General features: G+C 39.0%; 2 protein-coding genes across 10 annotated transcripts in view; one reads left to right on the top strand and one right to left on the bottom strand.

Moving 5' to 3' along the window:
* The window catches only part of Bbx (BBX high mobility group box domain containing), a 246,833-nt gene extending 230,897 nt beyond the window's left edge, over positions 1-15,936 (bottom strand). For 6 of the 8 annotated variants that reach the window (XM_047563432.1, XM_047563431.1, XM_047563430.1 and 3 more), the window contains exons 1-2: positions 15,801-15,936; positions 12,496-12,566 (exon numbers count right to left, since the gene is read on the bottom strand). The gene's annotated coding sequence lies outside the window, so the exon portion shown is untranslated. Of the gene's footprint in view, positions 1-12,495; positions 12,567-14,361; positions 14,391-14,731; positions 14,777-15,800 lie in introns of those variants that run through there. The other 2 variants (XM_047563426.1, XM_047563427.1) reach the window with 2 other exon arrangements.
* LOC124992540 (formin-like protein 14) overlaps positions 15,152-18,722 on the top strand; it is a 141,565-nt gene continuing 137,994 nt past the window's right edge. For both annotated transcript variants that reach the window (XM_047563434.1, XM_047563433.1), the window contains exon 1: positions 15,152-15,735. In XM_047563434.1, coding sequence (XP_047419390.1) covers positions 15,280-15,735 — 456 coding nt within the window. In that variant the 5' untranslated portion in view covers positions 15,152-15,279. The remainder of the gene's footprint in view (positions 15,736-18,722) is intronic.

An 18,722-nucleotide genomic window follows, 5' to 3' on the forward strand; every position in this document is an offset into this window, starting at 1 on the left:
AATAATGTCTGTGAAATCACAATGTAAACTCTAAGCTGAAATAACAAGTGTATGATATAACCACTGCTAAGCAATAATAAGGATAATGGCCTTGCAATAAAGATTTGATGACTTCATGACTAACTGGAGGACAGCAAAGATGTTTCACTGTCCAGGTCTTTTACTGAGAGATCATACCAAAGATGCAAGAAGGCTTCAAAAGAAAATAAGTTTTCATTCAATTTTGGAGAAGCTTGAGCAGATTAGACCATTTTAGTAAGAACAAAGAGGAACTTCTACATTTACTATAAGGTGTCAGAAAAGCAAATTAGAATACCATAATTTATTAATTGTACAGATATGAAACCACTTTAAATAAACATGTCTAAGTGAGATAAAAGGAGCTATCTGTCTTGACCAGTGCAGCAGAGCCAAAGAAGGATACCTCCATGTGGCTAGATTCTAAAGGAGACCTAATGCCAAAGCTGTTACTGATAATGTTCAGTAAAACAAAAGACAAGTTTATTTTATGAATAAGAATATTCCGAAAGGAGGAGAGAAAATATAATATACCTTATTTTGTAAATAAATTCAGTCGTGTTTTAGTAGTATAGGTTAGGGTGATTCATGACATATCCCAGTGTCAGTGATGGGCAAGAAGGAATAGGAAAATAGAAGTTGTAGTCACTAGAGCACCCTCTATATGGGCTAACACTGCCAAGGCTTGAAAACATATCTGCCTATTGTACCAGGACCATAGTTCATTCAGAAAAGGACTCATTTACAGGCCTCTGATCTTGACTTTGATTCATTCTTGCAAGTTCAGGGCCTCCAATATCCAGTACAGAGTACAAAACAGAGTAATTCAATTCAACAAAAATTAATTAGATACCTACCATACTATATCCTAGGACAGGAGGGTACAAAAATGAGTAAAACCCAGATCTCACTGTTTAAGATGAGGTAACCAACCTAAGTCATCATTCCTCAGAGATGTTCTTGCTAACAATCTGAACTCCCATGAGCTGATCTTCCCACCTACTTACAGTCAATCTCCATATAGTGTTCTGCTTTAAAGGTCCTCCTGGAACTTGCCTTCTCATGTCAAGGACTTATGACCTCTGCCAGATCCCTCATGCTATACTACACAATATCCATACTCCTATGAAGTCAACTTATACTTACTGAGTCCCTACTTTGTAGCAGGCACTTTTATAGGCATAAGAGAAACATCAATAAACATCGTCCCCACCAATATTTGCCATATTTCTTATGCTGAGCTAAACTGTTCTCTCCCCTACCAACTGCTCTAATTTTGTATATTCATTTAATAGTATCTATTAAGTTCCTACTATGTTCTAGATGGGGATACTGCAGTAAACAAAGAAGTCCCTGATCTCATGGAACATACCTAGACATGGTGTGACACTGCCCAATTTTTGCCAGCAGTCTCCAAAGTAGGATTCTGAAAACCTAAAACATGAATCACACAGTCCACTTGGAGTAGGAGTAAGAAAAATATTAGAATTTTTCTTTACATTCAACTTATCTTCTAGAATTGTTGATCTACTTATATTTTGTTATATATAATAATCCCAGGTCACTGAGTTTGCTTTGGCTCCTGTAAGATCAGAACATACTTATTCTGACCATTCCTTCTGTACTTCCCTTTGTGCTATAGAAAATTTATCTTTTTTTTTTTTTTTTGAGCTAAATTTTCCTTTTTTTCTTTCTTTTACTTGTTTTCAATCTGTTAGGTTTTTGTAATACCTGGAACAATGATGGTTTAGAAAATGTGGTTATGTAGTTGTTCATGTCCTTTTGGCTAAAAAATTATCAGACTTTAATATTAGTCTTTAATTTCTGATGTACTTAAATCTATTTGGGCATCTAAATAAGTGTTCAGAGATCCTTTAGGGATGCACTAATATTTAAACGAAAGTGATTTTTAAAAATTCATTCTAGTGCTGCAGCCAAATTAGTTTTACAATCTTAATGACAATAAGGGTAAACAGCACCACAGCTAAAAACTCCCCACATGTTTCAAGGTCCAGCTCTTATGCCGGAATTGGCCAGTTTTCCACTGATATTTACTTAGTACTTTTTTGCACCATATATTTTCAAACAATTAGCACAGATTAACTCATATGATAGATATTTCATCAACTGGCTTTCTCAGCTGTAGAACATGTTGCTTTGAGGACAAGGGTTGTTTCATATTATCTGTATATCCTCAAGTCTAGGTCAAGCATCAACATGAGTAGGTATTTGATCTATGAACACTGAATTAAACTGATACTGGTTTGCTACCTGAGTCTCACCAACACTTGTTCAAATTATTTAATTTGGAAAATGTTCGAACATAACTCAAGAAAACAAGGAGAAAGAAATGTGTAAAATGCCATAAAACTTAAACTAATTCAAGTTACCAACCTATTTGAATGAGAAGAGTGCAAAATTGGTTTACTGTGGGGAGAGGAGGAGGTGAGGCAACAACTGGAAACTCAGAACCTTTGGTAAGGTATTATTTGGCTAAAATAATGCAAAAAAAGCAGAGTATGGTAATAAGATCATCATTGGCAAATGCTACTTTGCTAAAATAAACACTATTTACATATTTCATGCCTAAGGGAAAAATAAAACCCACTTAAAGGTTAAGAAAAAGAATGACAAACTTTTAATCTTCTATATCTGAATTAGACTGACTTTGCTAATTTGCAAAGATAAAATAATTTAATTTCAGATGAATAGGGCTCACAGTACCAAAAGGCAATAAATTACTTTGTATTTTCTAATTGATTTCTACCTCCACACAAATGTGTAATTTATAAAATCCATTCTACTTATCACAACAGAAACAAACTTCTTAGGTAAAATAAATCGAAAGTAATATACCCTTAAACACACTTCCAAAACTGATGAAGTAGAACTTTTGACTGACCCTATATCTAATTCATGTTTGTTCATCAGATACAGCATAGTAAAGGCCGTGAAGTGAATCTACTTATTAATTTTTCCACTAAAACTGAATTTCCTTTCAAAGTAAGTGCCAGAAAACTATTTTATAACACTATTGATGTTACATTGTTAAGCTCCTCTTGTAAAATATATTCACTGATTAAGAATTAAAAACTACCAGAGCAGACATAGGATGTTCAACTTTGAAAACTCACTTTCTCATGACAGAACAAATGACTTCTATTGATGCATCAGAAGAATTAATAAATGTTAAAAATAATGCTGGCTATCAACATTTCTATACTAGATATACCAACCCCTCCCCCCCAAAAAAAAAAGTTGACTAATTACATGTCAATTTGTAAATTCAGTGTTGGGCCAATTTAGACTTTGACAGTGACCTAGAAGATGAAAATTTACAACAGGTCCTGGATCAGAGACTATCTCACCCAACTCCCTTAAAAAAGTGATAAAGAACAGAGTTCCAACATTATCACCTCAAAAACGAAGGAGATTCTTCCTTAGAGAGGGAGACAAAGTGGGGGTAATTCTTGGCTAAAAGTTGTCCCAAACCTTTCATTTCTAACTTCTTGGAATGTGGTCCTAGTGGCAGGTAAACATAGAAAAAGCCCCAGGAGACTAGAGCACTGCAGACAGGCCATCTAAGCCTGGTAAGATCACTGACTAGCTATATGACTTCAGACAAGTTATTTAACCTGAGACTTAGTTTCCTCATCATTAAAATAAGGTACTTCTCATCTGAAAGTTGTGAAAAATAAAACTTATGCGGCAAAGGAGGCTCTTGGTTCAAATTATCTTTCTCTTTTCCCACTAATATAAACTATTACTTGGGAAACTGTTCTAAAAACCACATTCAACTTTCTCTTAAGTATAAATCAAAGTGTGGAGTCATTTTATCACTCTAAGAGAGAAAAATGACTGAATAAAGCATTTAGTTCACTTTATTTTATAAAAACAACAGGTGTTTTTATTTCACATAGACCTGCTAAAGGTTCCTGATAATCTCTTCCTAATTGACACTTATATGTAGGGAAGTTTATAAGTCTCAAACTCATGTATCAACAATTTTATTATATGAGTAGTGTTAAATACTTAAAAACAACTCAAAAACTACAAATCTTTAAAATTAAAGTTATAAAAAAAATGAAGATCAAGCCCATATTCTCAATCTCAAGTACTTTCAGGTAGTATCACAGATGTACGTTACTGAACACAACAGGCTGAAGGCCAAGAGTAAAAGGAGAGATGAAAAGGTAGGGCGAGAAGAGAGGGGAAGGGAGGGGAGGAGAAAAGGAAGAGAAAAGAGGGAGGGGAAAAAAGAAAATGAAAATTTCAGCAACTCAAAAAATAACAACAGTTTGACAGCTGTACGTAGAGATTTATTTTCTCACTTTGTTATATGCCCCACTATATTCCCTTTGCAGTCAATGAGAATGCTACGCTTGGGTAAGTTTTGAGAGGTACACCAAAAGCTGAAAAACAACTCAGCATTTCTTAATATTAAAAGAATCAACACCTGGGTGCCGTCACATATACCAGGTAATCCCAGGAGCTCAGGAGGCTAAGGCAGGATTGCAAGTTCGAGGTTAACCTCAACAATTCAGTGAGGACTTCAGTAACTTAATGAGACCCTGTCTCAAAATAAAAAATAAAAGGGGCAGGGATGTCAGGTGCTATAGGGCACACCTGTAATCCCAGCAGCTCAGGAGGCTGAGGCAGGAGGATTGCAAATTCAAAGCCAGTCTTAGCAAAGCGAGGTGCTAAGCAACTCAGTGAGACCCTGTCTCTAAATAAAATACAAAATAGGTCTGGAGATGTGGCTCAGTGGTCGAGTGCCCCTGAGTTAAATCCCCGATACCAAAAAATAAATACATACATACATACATAAATGATGTTTGTTTGTTTGTTTTTAAAAAAAGGAACAGGGATGTGGCTCACTAGTGAAGAGTCACTGGGTTCAATCCCCAGTATCCCCCATAAAAAAAAGAATCAACAATGTTAATGAGACTCCCTCTGAATTATTCCGTCTGTGACTTTTCTACACTAAGGAATGTAGTCATGTATGTCAATAAATAAGTCATATCAATAAATAATTCTTTAGCATTAATAGTTTCAGTCTCTATCAAATGAAGACTATTTCTAGAGTGATATCGAGATTCTTCCCTATAAAACATACTTTTCATTTTCCTATATTAGTTTTATAGGAAAGTAAAAGGCAAAATCTTAATATTTCCTAATTACTGAAAACAAAGGAATCTAAAATCTCTGTAAACAATAAAACCTGAAAACGTTTTCATCTGAGAATAGAATAAAATACTATTTGTTTTTATTTTTCTGATAAATGGAAAGAAACCCATAAAAAAGTGGAAACATAATAAAGAAAAGAACACTTTCGTGAAACTCACAGTCTGAAATTTGTTCAGCATTGAATATTGAAAAAACATTCAACATAGAAATTTCAAATATTATATGAATTTGTGCTTATTTAATAAAACAAAAACTACAACACAGAAATCACAATGCTAAAATGGAATGTAAAAGGCTCACTTAAACGTAAACTAAGCAGCCTATGTGTGTTTAAGTTTTCCTTGTCCAGAAGCTTTTCACTCTGCTCAACTTTCTTGGAGTACAAATAATGTTAACTACTATATTTTGCTTTCCTGACTTTCTACCCTCTTATGACTTGCACTCTGATATTTAGAGCCAAAGACACAGTTGATGAAGTTATATATAATGTTAAAAGGCTTTCCACGATTTGCCAGCTTACAATGACCAGCTTGCAATGATCAAATGTTCAGATGATCAGTGATCAAAATTTGCAGAAGGAATTTCATTAAGTTAAATGGGTAAGAATATCAGATAATTTCACTCTGTGAACTAATGAAGTTAATATAATAGGATCATAATCCCTTACCTAAAACCCTCAGGTCCATATATATTTCAAGTCAGATCTTTGTGAAATTTTTTATGTTTAAATTAAGGTGCAAATAGTACATATTATGTAACATTTCTAACTAGATCCAGCATAGCACCTCATAATCAATCAGTCACTATTACTACTTATACAGTAAAATAAGTGAACATTCTAAGAGGGCTTAAAAACAATTTTAAACATTCCTATGACAGTTTGGGTTAGGTTTTGCTATTAAATGAATTTTAATACCAAACTTTGGAGGAAAAAGAAACTTTTGAAGGAAAACGTTTTTCATAAGTTTAGATAAAGGGTGGTGAATCTGTTTTCAATACGACTACACATCAAAATACTGAGACATTTTCAATATATAGTCTATTAATGTACTAGAGATCATAAAAGTATGGCAAATTAAAATTTAGCAAAGAAGGAAAATGTTCCTGGCAACTATAATCTTAAAATGGGGAAATATAAAAATTAATTTTATTTGTTCATATAAATTAAATGATTCTTGAGGCTACTTTTAGAATAAATTTCTATGTGAGAGACAAGGTGTATTTGATAAGACTATAATGTTGAGAACCATAATACCTGTAGCCTTCTGTACTTCCTTTGCATTTGATCATATGTTTCATTTTCCCTAGCTTTTCTTTTTCACATTGTTTGAGATTTAAGGGATCTGGTTGATGCATTTCCCATTCATCTTCTCCTTAGCCTGCCCCTCTTTATTTAAGGGCCTATGTTGTGCAATGTAATTTATTAAGCATTTCACATGTAATGTTTCTCAATCTTCATACCTTAACACAAGGTAAATTCTACCTAGTTATGAGGAATGCTTCCAAATAATTAGGAGAGTTAAAGTAACAGTTTATAAACAATTTTATAGGTATATATGAGAATATTCAAAATTTTTATTATATCATACTAGCTTATATTCAGATTTCTCTTCTTGATAGCAAAAGAAATGGTTTAATCACACTGTAAACTACCTATAAAACCTACAGCATAATTTATCTATGTCTATAACCAGGGAAATTATAATGCCCCATGTATAAATAGTCATGTGTGATGAAAAAAGTTTGAAAATTGATGCTCTAAGACATCCTAATATGTGTCAAAGTCACCAGAGAAATGCTCAGTGCTATCAACTAACTACCTTGAAATATGAAGAGATTTTTCCTGTCCTATGCTATGTCTTTTTAAAGAGGTGGAAAAGTCATTCCCCAAACCTAAAGGAGCATTGTATTCACCACAGTATGCTTCAGGTTTTTTCTTTTCTTTTGGTTATTCTTATTATTTCCTTCCCTAATTACCTCTCCAGTAACTCACATCAAGTTATAAATGCACCAGTGTCTCATGATACAAAGTTGAGAATGACTTGAGAGGAAAGAAAAACTAAAAGGTACAGCTTCAAAAAATTTCAAAGTGGGGGCTGAAGTGAGGTGAACTAAAACTATAGAAACCGACACTATACACTGAGTGCTGACTATGCATAAGGGTCTGTGTCTTTCTTGTACTACTGCTTGGTAAATATTAATATATCCATTTTACACATACAATAAATGATGGAAGTTCAAGAGTCATGAAATGACATGCTCTAAGTCCCTCAGGTGGCAGCAGGACTGGAACCTAGGACTCTGCAAACCCTTTGCTCCCTGCACTACACCTATGTGAGTATCTACAGAGAGGGATGAGGGCCTCAGTGGTACAACCATGCTGACTGAAATACAGAAAGGTGAGGCTGGACGAAGACTTTAGCAGTCAACCACCTCAAGAGCACATACAACTTCCATTCAGTCTTTAGCTCTCTGTCCCTTACAGGTGAGCCTATCAAAGTTATGTCAAAGGACCTCCCACCTACTTCAGAATCTAAACTAGCTATCATCTAAATTTCTGGACCCCACCCAAGAATCCATTAGGGATGCGGCCTACAGACCTCCATTTTTAGCAAGCACTCTAGGTTAGTGTTTTTCAAACTATAAGTTATAAAATCAATTTAGTGGATATATTCAGTATTTTTTATCTAATAAAACATCTTGGAACAGATTCAATTTACAAAGATTAGATAGGAATAAGAAATATCCAGAGGTTACTGCACTTTGTACTGTTTTAGGAAACTTTTGTTTCAGTTCTTTTATGTAGGTCGGGATATAAAAGGTATTCCCCACCAATCATCACGGTCTAAACATTTGAGAAATATAGCTGTTTTAAACAATCTTTATCCTCATTTCTCCTTTTAATTGTTATTGGTCTTTTATTTAATTACTCATTTTACAAAAAAAATGCAAACTTGTATGTTCTTTTTAGGATCAGTTATTCCATTCCAATGTCTTCTACTGTACTGCCTGAACTTTTTACCTGAAGACTGTGCTTTAATTATTTAACCAACATTTTACAATATTTTAAATTTTTCTAAGGTTTCATAAGATCCAACTCGCTCATTAAATTTTTGATATTTTTATACCACCTCCTTGCTGTGTGAAGTTATTTTACTTCCTGGATTCTTGATCACATTCACATAATTCAACTTTATATTCTGGTAGGTGTGTCAATGCTTCATGGTATTTAATCCTTTAAGTCTTTCTCTCATTCTCTCCTATTTATATATACCTCTAGATAGAATTCTTTACTGGCTTGCCTTCTTTGGCATTCTTTGTATAATTGGCACTTATTTCAATTTTTACCATATCATTTTTTTTGAAAGAAAAAAAATGAAAACATAAATAATAAGGATTTCCCATGTATATCTTTTTATGTAAAAGTTTTTGTTTTGTTTTGTGTGTACCGGGGATTGAACTCAGGGGTACTTGGCCACTGAGCATATCCCCAGCCTATTTTGTATTTTTTTTTTTTATTTTGATTCATTGTACAAAAATGGGGTACAACTATTGTTTCTCTGATTGTACACGAAGTACAGTCATACCATTTGTGTAATCATACATGTTCACAGGATAATGATGTTGGTCTCACTCTGTTATTTTTCCTTCCCCGACTCCCTTCCACCCCTCACTTTCCTCTATGCAATCCATCCTTCCTCCATTCTTGCCTCCCTCCCACCCCCAGTTATGTATCATCATCCACTTATCAAAGAAATCATTTGGCCTTTAGTTCTTTGGGATTGGCTTATTTTGTATTTTATCTACAGGCGGTCTCACTGAGTTGCTTAGCACCTCACCGTTGCTAAGGCTGGCTTTGAACTTGAGATCCTCCTGCCTCAACCTCCTGAGCCACAGTTCTTAAATGATGTACAGTAAAGCTGGACGTGGTGGCACATGCCTGTAATCGCAGCAACTATGGAGGCCTCAGCAAATTAGCCCTATTCAGTCTCAAATTTAAAAATAAAAAGGGCTGGTGATTATTGTACAGTAGTGAGGCACCTAAATTCAATCCTCGGTTTAAAAAAAAAATGTACAGTGTACTGGCATTTCAAGAAACTGTAATTGCTTTCTGAAGGATAATATGATCACCTTTGAATGCTGAGTAAAGGTATACTCAAAACTTTGCTCAGGTATGACTTGAAATATTTGACACAGTATGTGATGACTGCCCTTGAGGTAGTACAAACCTACTGATTGAATTTGGTCACAGACTCTTCACACAAAAAGAACCTCCAGTCAGTCTTAGCCTTGGTCCTTACCGCCTTCTGAGTAGTGTTTCTCAATGTGTTGCCTAAGGACTGCACACATCTGATTTACCCCAGGGCATGTGATAAAAGAGAAGCAGTGAAATTATAATGTTCTTGCTGAAGTTAGGTTTGTTTTCATTTAACAGTGAGAGCAAAGAATCTGACTAAAAATATAGGGAAGATACCACTCAGACCTATTTTAAAAGGTGCCCTAGGTTGGTGAAATGTTAAAAAATGAAGTGGACTTCAAAGTACAAGTTCAAGAGAAGTGTCTTCTTTTTAAGTTAAGTACCTGCTTAAGTTTAAATCTTAAATTATAGGTACTCCACATTAGTGATGATACAATATGTCAAAATTAATTGCCTCGATTAATTTGAATATCACAACTAAACATTCTCTGTACTTTTGTGAGACGCTAATAATCATCTCAGGGATTTCCTTTAGTACAGCAAAAACGCAATCTATAATAGGACTACTTTCAAAAAAGTTTTTTTTAAAGGGGGTTGAGCTATAAGACCTTTATTCTATTAAAGATTTCTATTGTAAAAGTCGTTCATATTCATGGCATGATCCACTTAGAAATATGGCTGTTTTTATCTCTGTTCTTTATAAAATACAAGAAAACATATAATGTTAGTACGCTACTTAATAACTAATTAGAAATTGTAATTTTATTGAAAATATATAGCTTTGTTATTTTAGTTGCTGAGCTATACCACTTCATTTTCAAACCTGTTGTTCCTTCATAAAAAAACAAAGCTATCCCACAAACTCTTAAATACGACACTTTTAAAAAAACTTAGATGCAGAGATCAAGATGGATTTTTTAATGTCTCAAGATTGCAAATATTTTAAAATATCTGAATATCTAGTAGACAATTCTTCCCAAAACCACCCCACTATCTCCAAAGATGTAATACTAGGAAACACCAGAGACAAGCCACCTTTTCAATAGCTGGCATTAAATGTGAAATGCAAACTAAGGCTTCAATTTCAAAACTTAATGGAGATTTGCAGAATAATAAAATGGAAAGTTTGGAAATTCTTGCCAGTGAGAAAACAAAAAATTTCTTTAAATTTTTATTTTGATAAGCTTCATATCTAATATTTTTTAGATGCAAATAACTGATAATTCACTGGCAAAGTGACTTTTGAAGATCCAAGTTTTATATTATCAAAGCTACTTCACTGATTTCAAAGACCAAGACTGTTCTTGAAAATATTGTTTTAATGAAGCAGTCATTTGATATCTCAAAGAAATACAGGAGTTCATTCAGATTGCTTTTATTGTGGTACTGATTTCCATGTTAGTTTTATTTTTGGATATGAGGGAACTGAACTCAAGGGCACTCAACCAGCCATATTTTGTATTTTATTTAGAATTAGGATCTCGCTGAATTGCTAGTATCTCATTCTTCCTGAGGCTGGTTTTGAACTTGCAATCCTCCTGCCACAGAATCCCAAGCTGCTGGGAGTGCACCACCTTGCCTGGCTCCCATGTTAGTTTAAGTGGTCAAATATACTTCCAGAGAATTAAGTAACATTAAAAGTTTGCTGCAGTGAACAAAATAATATGACGCACGTGTATAAATGTGGTGTTTTTTAGTAATCAGAAGTGCATTTGAATACTACTGCCACATTTTCAAGAATGAAAAGCCTCTCTTCCAAGTAAGTTTGGAAAAAAAAAAAAATCGAAGACACTGAAATCCATATTTCAGTGTGTAACTAAATTCATCTTATAAAACAATCTCATTCTAACCACTCCAACTCCTGTTATATATGTGATGTATTATTAAGATCTCCAACTGAATGAACTATCTAATTATGAAGCAATGTAATATTCACATTCCATAAAAAATACTGGACACAGAACTTATATAGATTTATCTAAAGTCCTCAATAATATCAAAGCATATTTTGTTACTAGATAGAGACTACCACAAAAGCCTGGACTTCAAACTCAATTCCTCTTAATACTAAGACAACATTTTATTAATGTACTAAATCTCCCAGCAAGCCAGGAAACAAAACAGACAAGGTCCCTGAATTTTCCATCATGGAAAACTGAAGTCAATTTTCATTCACAAAATACAATCTCCAAATTCACTATGGTAATATCACAAAGCACCACAGCTGATTTGTATAATTTAATACAACTAATTTTCTTACAATCAGCAACTCAAGAGTATCTGGGGTGTTTCTTTACAATGCAGAGGCAACCTTGTAAGTTGCAGTTTCAACTCACTATGCTGCTTTCAAATACTCTACAAACTCTGTTTCACTTATCAAGTTATTGCTGACAAACTTTTCAGACACTGTTCCACACATATTTTGCAGATTTTTCCATTTGGGGAGCATACATCTGAAAAGGGCACTTAACCATAGATCTCAAAGTTGCTGTTTATATTATATACAGGCCACTAAAATGTTTCTAATTACTCAAAAAATATATAAATTTGAAGAAAATTACTATCAATTTTGAATCAAATCTGTACACTAAAGTACTAGATTTACTACACTCCCCAACCCAAAAGTAACTGTTACAAACATGTTTTACTCAAGAAAAGAACCTGGAAAACAGCACTGCAAATATCAGTTACTATAATTAAAGAGGCCTAAATGATTCTTCCTTCAGTTTTTAATAATTACAGTAATCCATTGCAAGCTTTCTAAAGTACCGTCTTACAAATTTACTAGGCCTTCAACTCTGTAAAATTTCATTATCTATTAAAATGCCTATTGAATAAGTTTTCAAATGACACTTACTTGGAGATTAACAAGTAATGAACATTTAAACAATCTTGGAATAATAATAATAACCTGCAGCTGAACTCTAACGACGAATAATCATAAGTTGGCTTCTTCAAGGAGAAACTTGGGAAGATAAGCTTTCTGGGGTGTTAAAGCCTCAATAGAGCATCTTCCTATGTTAACAATAAGAACCCTTATGTCATTTCTCATAGCTATCCAGTTTTCCTGTATGAAGAGTTTGCATACTTACCCAGGAAGGTAAATGGAAAGTACACAGGGAGGAAGATGAACTGCAGCAAAGCCTTTGTCATATGATATGACCTATAAAGTATTGAATAAAGGTACATCGTCAGTATGGTAAAGCTTTACAATAGTAAAGTCACAGGTCCTGTGATATCTATGAACCAAGGACACCAAAACCCAGGAGTTCAGCTCCCACCAACCCCTCCCCTTTCTCCTCCCTCTTCCACCCAAGAGCAGCAGGGGCAGGGAAGGAAAAGCAGCTCCCAGTATTCAAAGGGCAGAGGATAGGGGGGCAGCCCGGTTGGCATTCCAGGGTGTCTTCAGCACCCTCGCTTCCTACTCCCAGTCTGTACAAAGCGGAAAGTTGATCCATTCTGCAAATGCAAAATCCACACTGCGATCATTCATCAACTTGCACAAGTGATCACCGCCCCCAGGACAAATACACCAGTAACCAAATCATAGCGATCGATAGGCAGCCCAAGCTTTGCCGTGCCCAGGAGCCAACCGGAGGTGCCACCGCGGCGGCAGCGGGTCCAGGTATCGCGCAGCCCCCAGCCCTGCAGACCTGGGCGGCTACAACCATCTCCCAAAAGCCCGGCCCGGGTCAAAATCCCGAGACTGGAGATCGGAACCAACCGGAGAAAACACATTCGCCAGAGCCCACAGCTCCAAGCGCAGGGCCACCAGGTCTGCGAGGTCGGGGTGGGGAAGCAAGGAAACGCGGAGGGAGGAAGGGAGCGAGGGATCCCACCCTGGCTTTGTTGCTGGTCACCATCAAGTTTGCATCTTAGTACAAAATGTCGATCTTAAAGGCTGACAAGACAGAGGCAGAGGCAGAGGGAGAAAGAGAAAGGCAATAGAGTCCATCTTGCTTTGGGGAAGAGGGGGGAGAAAAAAAATGAAGTACAAATCCCACACTCCAGGCGTAAAAGTCTGCTAAACACCTTTCCACAACGGAGGAGCAACGAGTGGGGTGTCCCCATGCTTGTGCCCGCTCGAACTGGCGGCGGTCTGAGCAGAAAAACGCCTCCCTCTCCTCCTCTTCCTCCTCCTTCCCCTCCTCCTCCTCCCGTTCCTCCTCCTCCTCCTCCTCCTCCTCCTCCTCCTCCTCCTCCTCCTTCTCCTCCCGCGGGCCCCGGCGAAGATCCCGCCGCCACTGCCTCTGCCTCCGCTGCCCCCCAGGGAGGCACCGCCGCCGCCCGGCCCGGCGCTGCCATTCCGGGCTTGGACCGTGCGGCGCGCGTGGGGCCGGGCGCCGAGTAGCCGCGCGGGGACGTCCGCGCCGGGGACCCCACGCGCCCCCTGGCCGCCTGCTGGCTACAAAAGTCGCGCGAGCGGAGGTGGCGGCGGCGCGCAGGAGAGGGGGCGCGCGTGGGGGCCCCCACGTCGCGAGTGGGCAACCCCAAGGGATGGCGAAGAGCGCCCCTCCCCGCGCGGGGAAAGTACCCCAGTCCCCGTCACCAAGCCCCGGGAATGGCAGCCCGGCGTCCGCGGCTGGGAGACGAGAACTGGACGTGTCATTAGCAGGACAGGCAATGGTTTCAAAGCCCCAGGCCAATGACCATTAGCCGAGGCAGAGCTCGCTCCGTCCCCATCCCCCACAACCTCCACCCACCTCCCCCTTCGCCCCCCCCCAACCTCCACCCCACCTCGCGAAACTTTTCAACAAGATCCACCTGGACTAATTTGTCCTCAGACAGTTAAAATATTGACTAGACCCTTCACACTGGGAAGGAAGGGGAATGCACGCTTTATTTTCCTTTCTACAGAAAAGAAAGCAAAAAATAGCTTCTCTCTGTCTCTCCCTCTCCCCCCCCCCCCCCTCTGTCGTACATGTTGTGTCTTAGCTTTTTGCATCGTTTCGTTTTACCTTCCTCATTTAGCAGAAATGATCGCGGATATAAAGCACATAAACGTGTTCCAGATTCTTGGATTCAGGATCCTTGTAAATTACAGGACTCGGGTTCGGTCTCAGTTACGTTAAGTTTCATACAATACCAAAAAATAAATAAAAAATAATACATTTCTGAGGGTGAGTGAGCGAGACGAGGTGGAGGAGGAAAAGAAACCTCGAGTCTGATTTCTGTAATTTACTAGCGACCCGGATCTCAGCAAATAACAGTGTAACACGAGTGTGGTTCAAGAGAGCTGGGGAGCTCTTTCTAGAGGCATCGACCCCATCCCCGGATAAAGGATCTGTAAGTTTTCTGTCATCGCGACCATGCAATGCCATAACTTACCTTCAGAAATGAGACTTTAAACAGCCAAGGCCTTCCTCCTCCCCTCCACCACCACCCCCAGCCTCGCTCTCTCCACCTTAAACTTATTGACACAACATAATCCCACATTCAAGCAAAATCCTGACACAGCCTCCCTCCTCCTCTTCCCCCTCCTCTCTTCCCTCCCGTCCTCGCTCCCTCTCTCTCTTCCCCTCCCTCTCCCCCCCTTCCCTCCCTCTTCTCTCTCCCCTTCTCCCTCGCTCTCTTCCCCCTCTCCCCTGTTCTTCCTCCAGGCTACTCTGGCACTAAAACAGCACTTTCTCTACTCGCCGCGCATTTGGTTAGGGGTGGGGGGTGAGAGGGCACCGATCCGCGGGGCCGGAACACCCAAATCCCAACTCTCCAGATGAACGAGCAACTGGGCTGCTGTTCCCGGTCACCAACGCACACGAAACGTTCCATAAATCCACTGAGAGCTGGCTCCCCGTACCTTCTCCCCTGCCCCAGCTCCCCAGGCCCCACCTCCCCGGCAGCCGAGCCCAGGCTGGGCTCCACGTACTTTCGCCGAGATGAAGTTTGGGCTCCCCGGGCGGCCACGAGCCGCCCGCCGGCGTGAGGGCTCTGTTGTTGTTTTCCTCGGGCTGCTCAGCCCGCGCCCCGGCTCCCGTGCCCCCCTCGGGCGACGCTGCCTGTGTGCCGAGAGGTGCTGGTTGCAAACGCAGCCTGGCACCGGCTGGCCTACTACTCCCCAGCCCGGCCCCCAGCCTCCCGCTCGCAGGGCACTGCCTCCGCGCCCCCCGCCCCCGGGCCCGCCGGCGCGGCCACCGCGACCCTCGCCCCCGACCTCTCGCGACCCAAAGTTTTGGCGGAGGGGGAAAGTGCCCTGGGAACTGGCCGGCCGGCGGCGGCTCCGGACGCGCGGGGCTCCCTCCGTCTTCCTCAAGTCCACCCTACCGGCTGCCGCCGCCGCCGCCGCCGCTGCTCCTACCGCGGAGTCCTTGGGGCTGCAGCCCGGCTGCTCGCAAGTGAGTAGGAAAACAGAAAGTGCGGGGAGAGCGCCCGGGAAGGGCTGGAGATGGGGGGCGCCTACCTCGCGGGCTCGCCGGGCGTGAGGGCGTGTGTGTGGCTCGCCCTCAGCGGCCAGTCAGGGTTTCTCTATGGGAAAGTGGAGAAGAGCTCGCGGAGCCGCTCTGCCTCCGCTTCACTGTACACTGCTCCACATACAGTACATGCAACCCGGAGAGACTGAAAACACTCATTTTATATAAGGCAGCCTGCCATTGGCCCGAGCCGTGACTGACAGACCGCGCAGCCAAACAGAAGGCCCGTTACACCCAAACACACGCACACATACACACATTTTACAGAGACACACAAAGATCATCATATTTTCTATTTTCTAATATTCGGGACCTGTAGACAGTAGGAGAGGACAGGTATAGAGGCCCAGTAGAGTGAGGTGAAGGGAAGAAACCCTGTCTGCACCAAGTTGCCAGGCTTGAAACTGCTGTCCTTTTGACTTGGGAGGGTTATGGTCATAAACTACAACTCCACTGGATATGGAAGTGAGGGGGTTTATTTGATCGCTGCCGTGTGGTGCCCCATGAAAGTGGCGTGCATTGTGTTATGATTTGCCTCCTGACATGGCTAACAAGTGGCCAAGAAGGTCTTTATCAGCTTGGATTTCTTTTATAATGGGTTAGCTATCACAGGCCAAAATAGTGCAACATAAGTTTATTAGGACTATAATGCACTGAGGTTGTTAATGCTTCGTTTGTAGGTAAATTCATAAAAATCAATACAGCAGCACCCAGAAACAAAGGTAAACATTTTTCTAAAATAGCCAATCTACTTTTAGCTAGTCAGAGTACTGCAAACACCTGTGTGGACATGCAGACTGTGCTATAATGTAGAGTCAGTCATGGAAGATTGGCTGTTGACCACTTTGCCTTAAAAATAGGCCTTTAGATTCAAAATACGCAAGATTTACGTTTTTATAATGTATATGTGGAAATATCTGATTTTTTTTTTACATATTTCCCATGTATGTGAATATTACATGTTCAGTGACTTGGAGATGGTGAACCTGAGAGCTGGTCTTGATTTTTTTTATTATTATTATTCTGTGATGCACCTTTGGCAGATTGTATTTAAGTCTGAAATAAACAAGTCAACAGTTTTCTGGGAAAAAGCCAAAGCTGGAAATTAGGAGGAATAAATCCTAGACTTAACTCTTAAACTGGTTGAGTGATCTTAAACAAGTTACTTAGTCTGTAATGATCAGCGTTGACTTTCGTTTTTAAGATTAAAATAAGAAGATTTTCCGAGATCCCCTTCATCAAATGTTTATTCAGCATCTACTATGTCCCAGGCATTGTTCTAGGATGTAGCTTTTTTCCTAAGGTTCCTCTGATTTGAGAATCTGTATGTTACTCTTAGACCAACATTTTGAGTATTAAATAAGCAATATGATTGTATGGCCTACCTACATAGCTTTAAAACTTATAAGAAACCTGAATAAAAGAAATTATTTCAAGTCCTCCTTTTTCCCTTGATGCCATCTTAAAGTTTTTCTCTCATTCATAAAGCTAGCAAATGAATATGTGTATGTATATTTGTGTAAGAGTGGGAAAGAGAAACAGAAAAAATGAGTTTATGAAGTTCAGAAAATAAAGAGGTAATTAGAAATGTGATATCTTATTTTTTAAAAGGAAAGTCATTTTTAAAGGGAAAAGTATATAAAGTCACAGTATTTTATAGTGATGATATTAAAGGTTATATTAATGATCCTCTGCATTTAGTTGACAAAAGGAACAATGTGTTCTTTATCCAAGCTACACTGCTCCGAGTTCAGTGCTAAGTATTATTATCTCTATTTTACCCTTAAGAGAAATGAGGCAGGGACAAATTAGATAGACTGCTTGATATTACACAGAATGCCAGTGAAAAAGGAACTTTAACCCAGGACTTTTAATATCCAGCACAGGTTCGGAGTAACTTGACAGCCTGTCCTTCCAAATGACAAACTTCATGGAAAAGAGACAGAAGGAGGGAGAACTCTCTTAGGATTTCACTGTGCCTTTTTGAAGAGAAATCCAACAGGAATTGCTTTATTTGATAGCTGGATAAAGTGTGAATGATTTGCAAGTTTGTTTGTTTATTTATTTTATGAAAAATAAAGACCAGCCCACTCCCCATGCCCACCCCAACCTCCCTCATAAGAAAACACACTTTATACTTTTTCGGTTGCAAAGATATTTTTGTTGAATTGCACTCAGCTTAGCAGAATTATTTAAAGCTACAGTCTTCAAACTTTCAGGTCATGCATTGCTATCAGCAAAATGAGCATATCGCTTCAGTATATTTATATACACATTAAAAAATGTACCACTGTGTGGATATATTACTTATTGTTAGAAAGCATATAGTAATGAAAACAAAATTAAAAGGCATGTAATAGATAAAAATAAAATTTCTTCCATAGTCCACGTGAAGAGTCCCCATTATAACCCTAGCACATGCCCTATGGTTTTGCATTCTACTTTGGAGACCTCTGATGGTACAAGGTGCCTGCTGACCAGGACTGATACCTGAGAGCATAAAAAAGTGCACTGAGGTAACTCCTTCCAAGTCATTAATCTGCCTGTAGAAAACTGGTCAGTCCAGAGCCTTTAGAATTGGGAAAATTAAACTTTAAAAAAATACATATTGCATATTAGTGGTTTGTTCTGAGCATCATGTAGCCTTATAGGCTTATTCAGTATTCTTTAGCAGAACGTGTATTGAGTGGGTTCTGTGTCACTTGTGATGCAGAAGTCAGAATAGGAAAATTGCCTGCTTCTAGAAGTGATAGAATTCCAGTCTTCTATGTGATAGATGGGCCCTCAAGACTAAGTAAGGAAAAGAGGCTTAGAGCTAACTTTAATGTAGTGTTTTACCATTTTGCGAATACTTTTAAAAGTTTAATTATTTCATTTGAAAATGAGTATCAAAAATTTAAATTCCAAAAATT

The sequence above is a fragment of the Sciurus carolinensis genome, chromosome 9, assembly GCF_902686445.1.
Source record: "Sciurus carolinensis chromosome 9, mSciCar1.2, whole genome shotgun sequence".
In the NCBI taxonomy this organism is placed as follows: domain Eukaryota; kingdom Metazoa; phylum Chordata; class Mammalia; order Rodentia; family Sciuridae; genus Sciurus; species Sciurus carolinensis.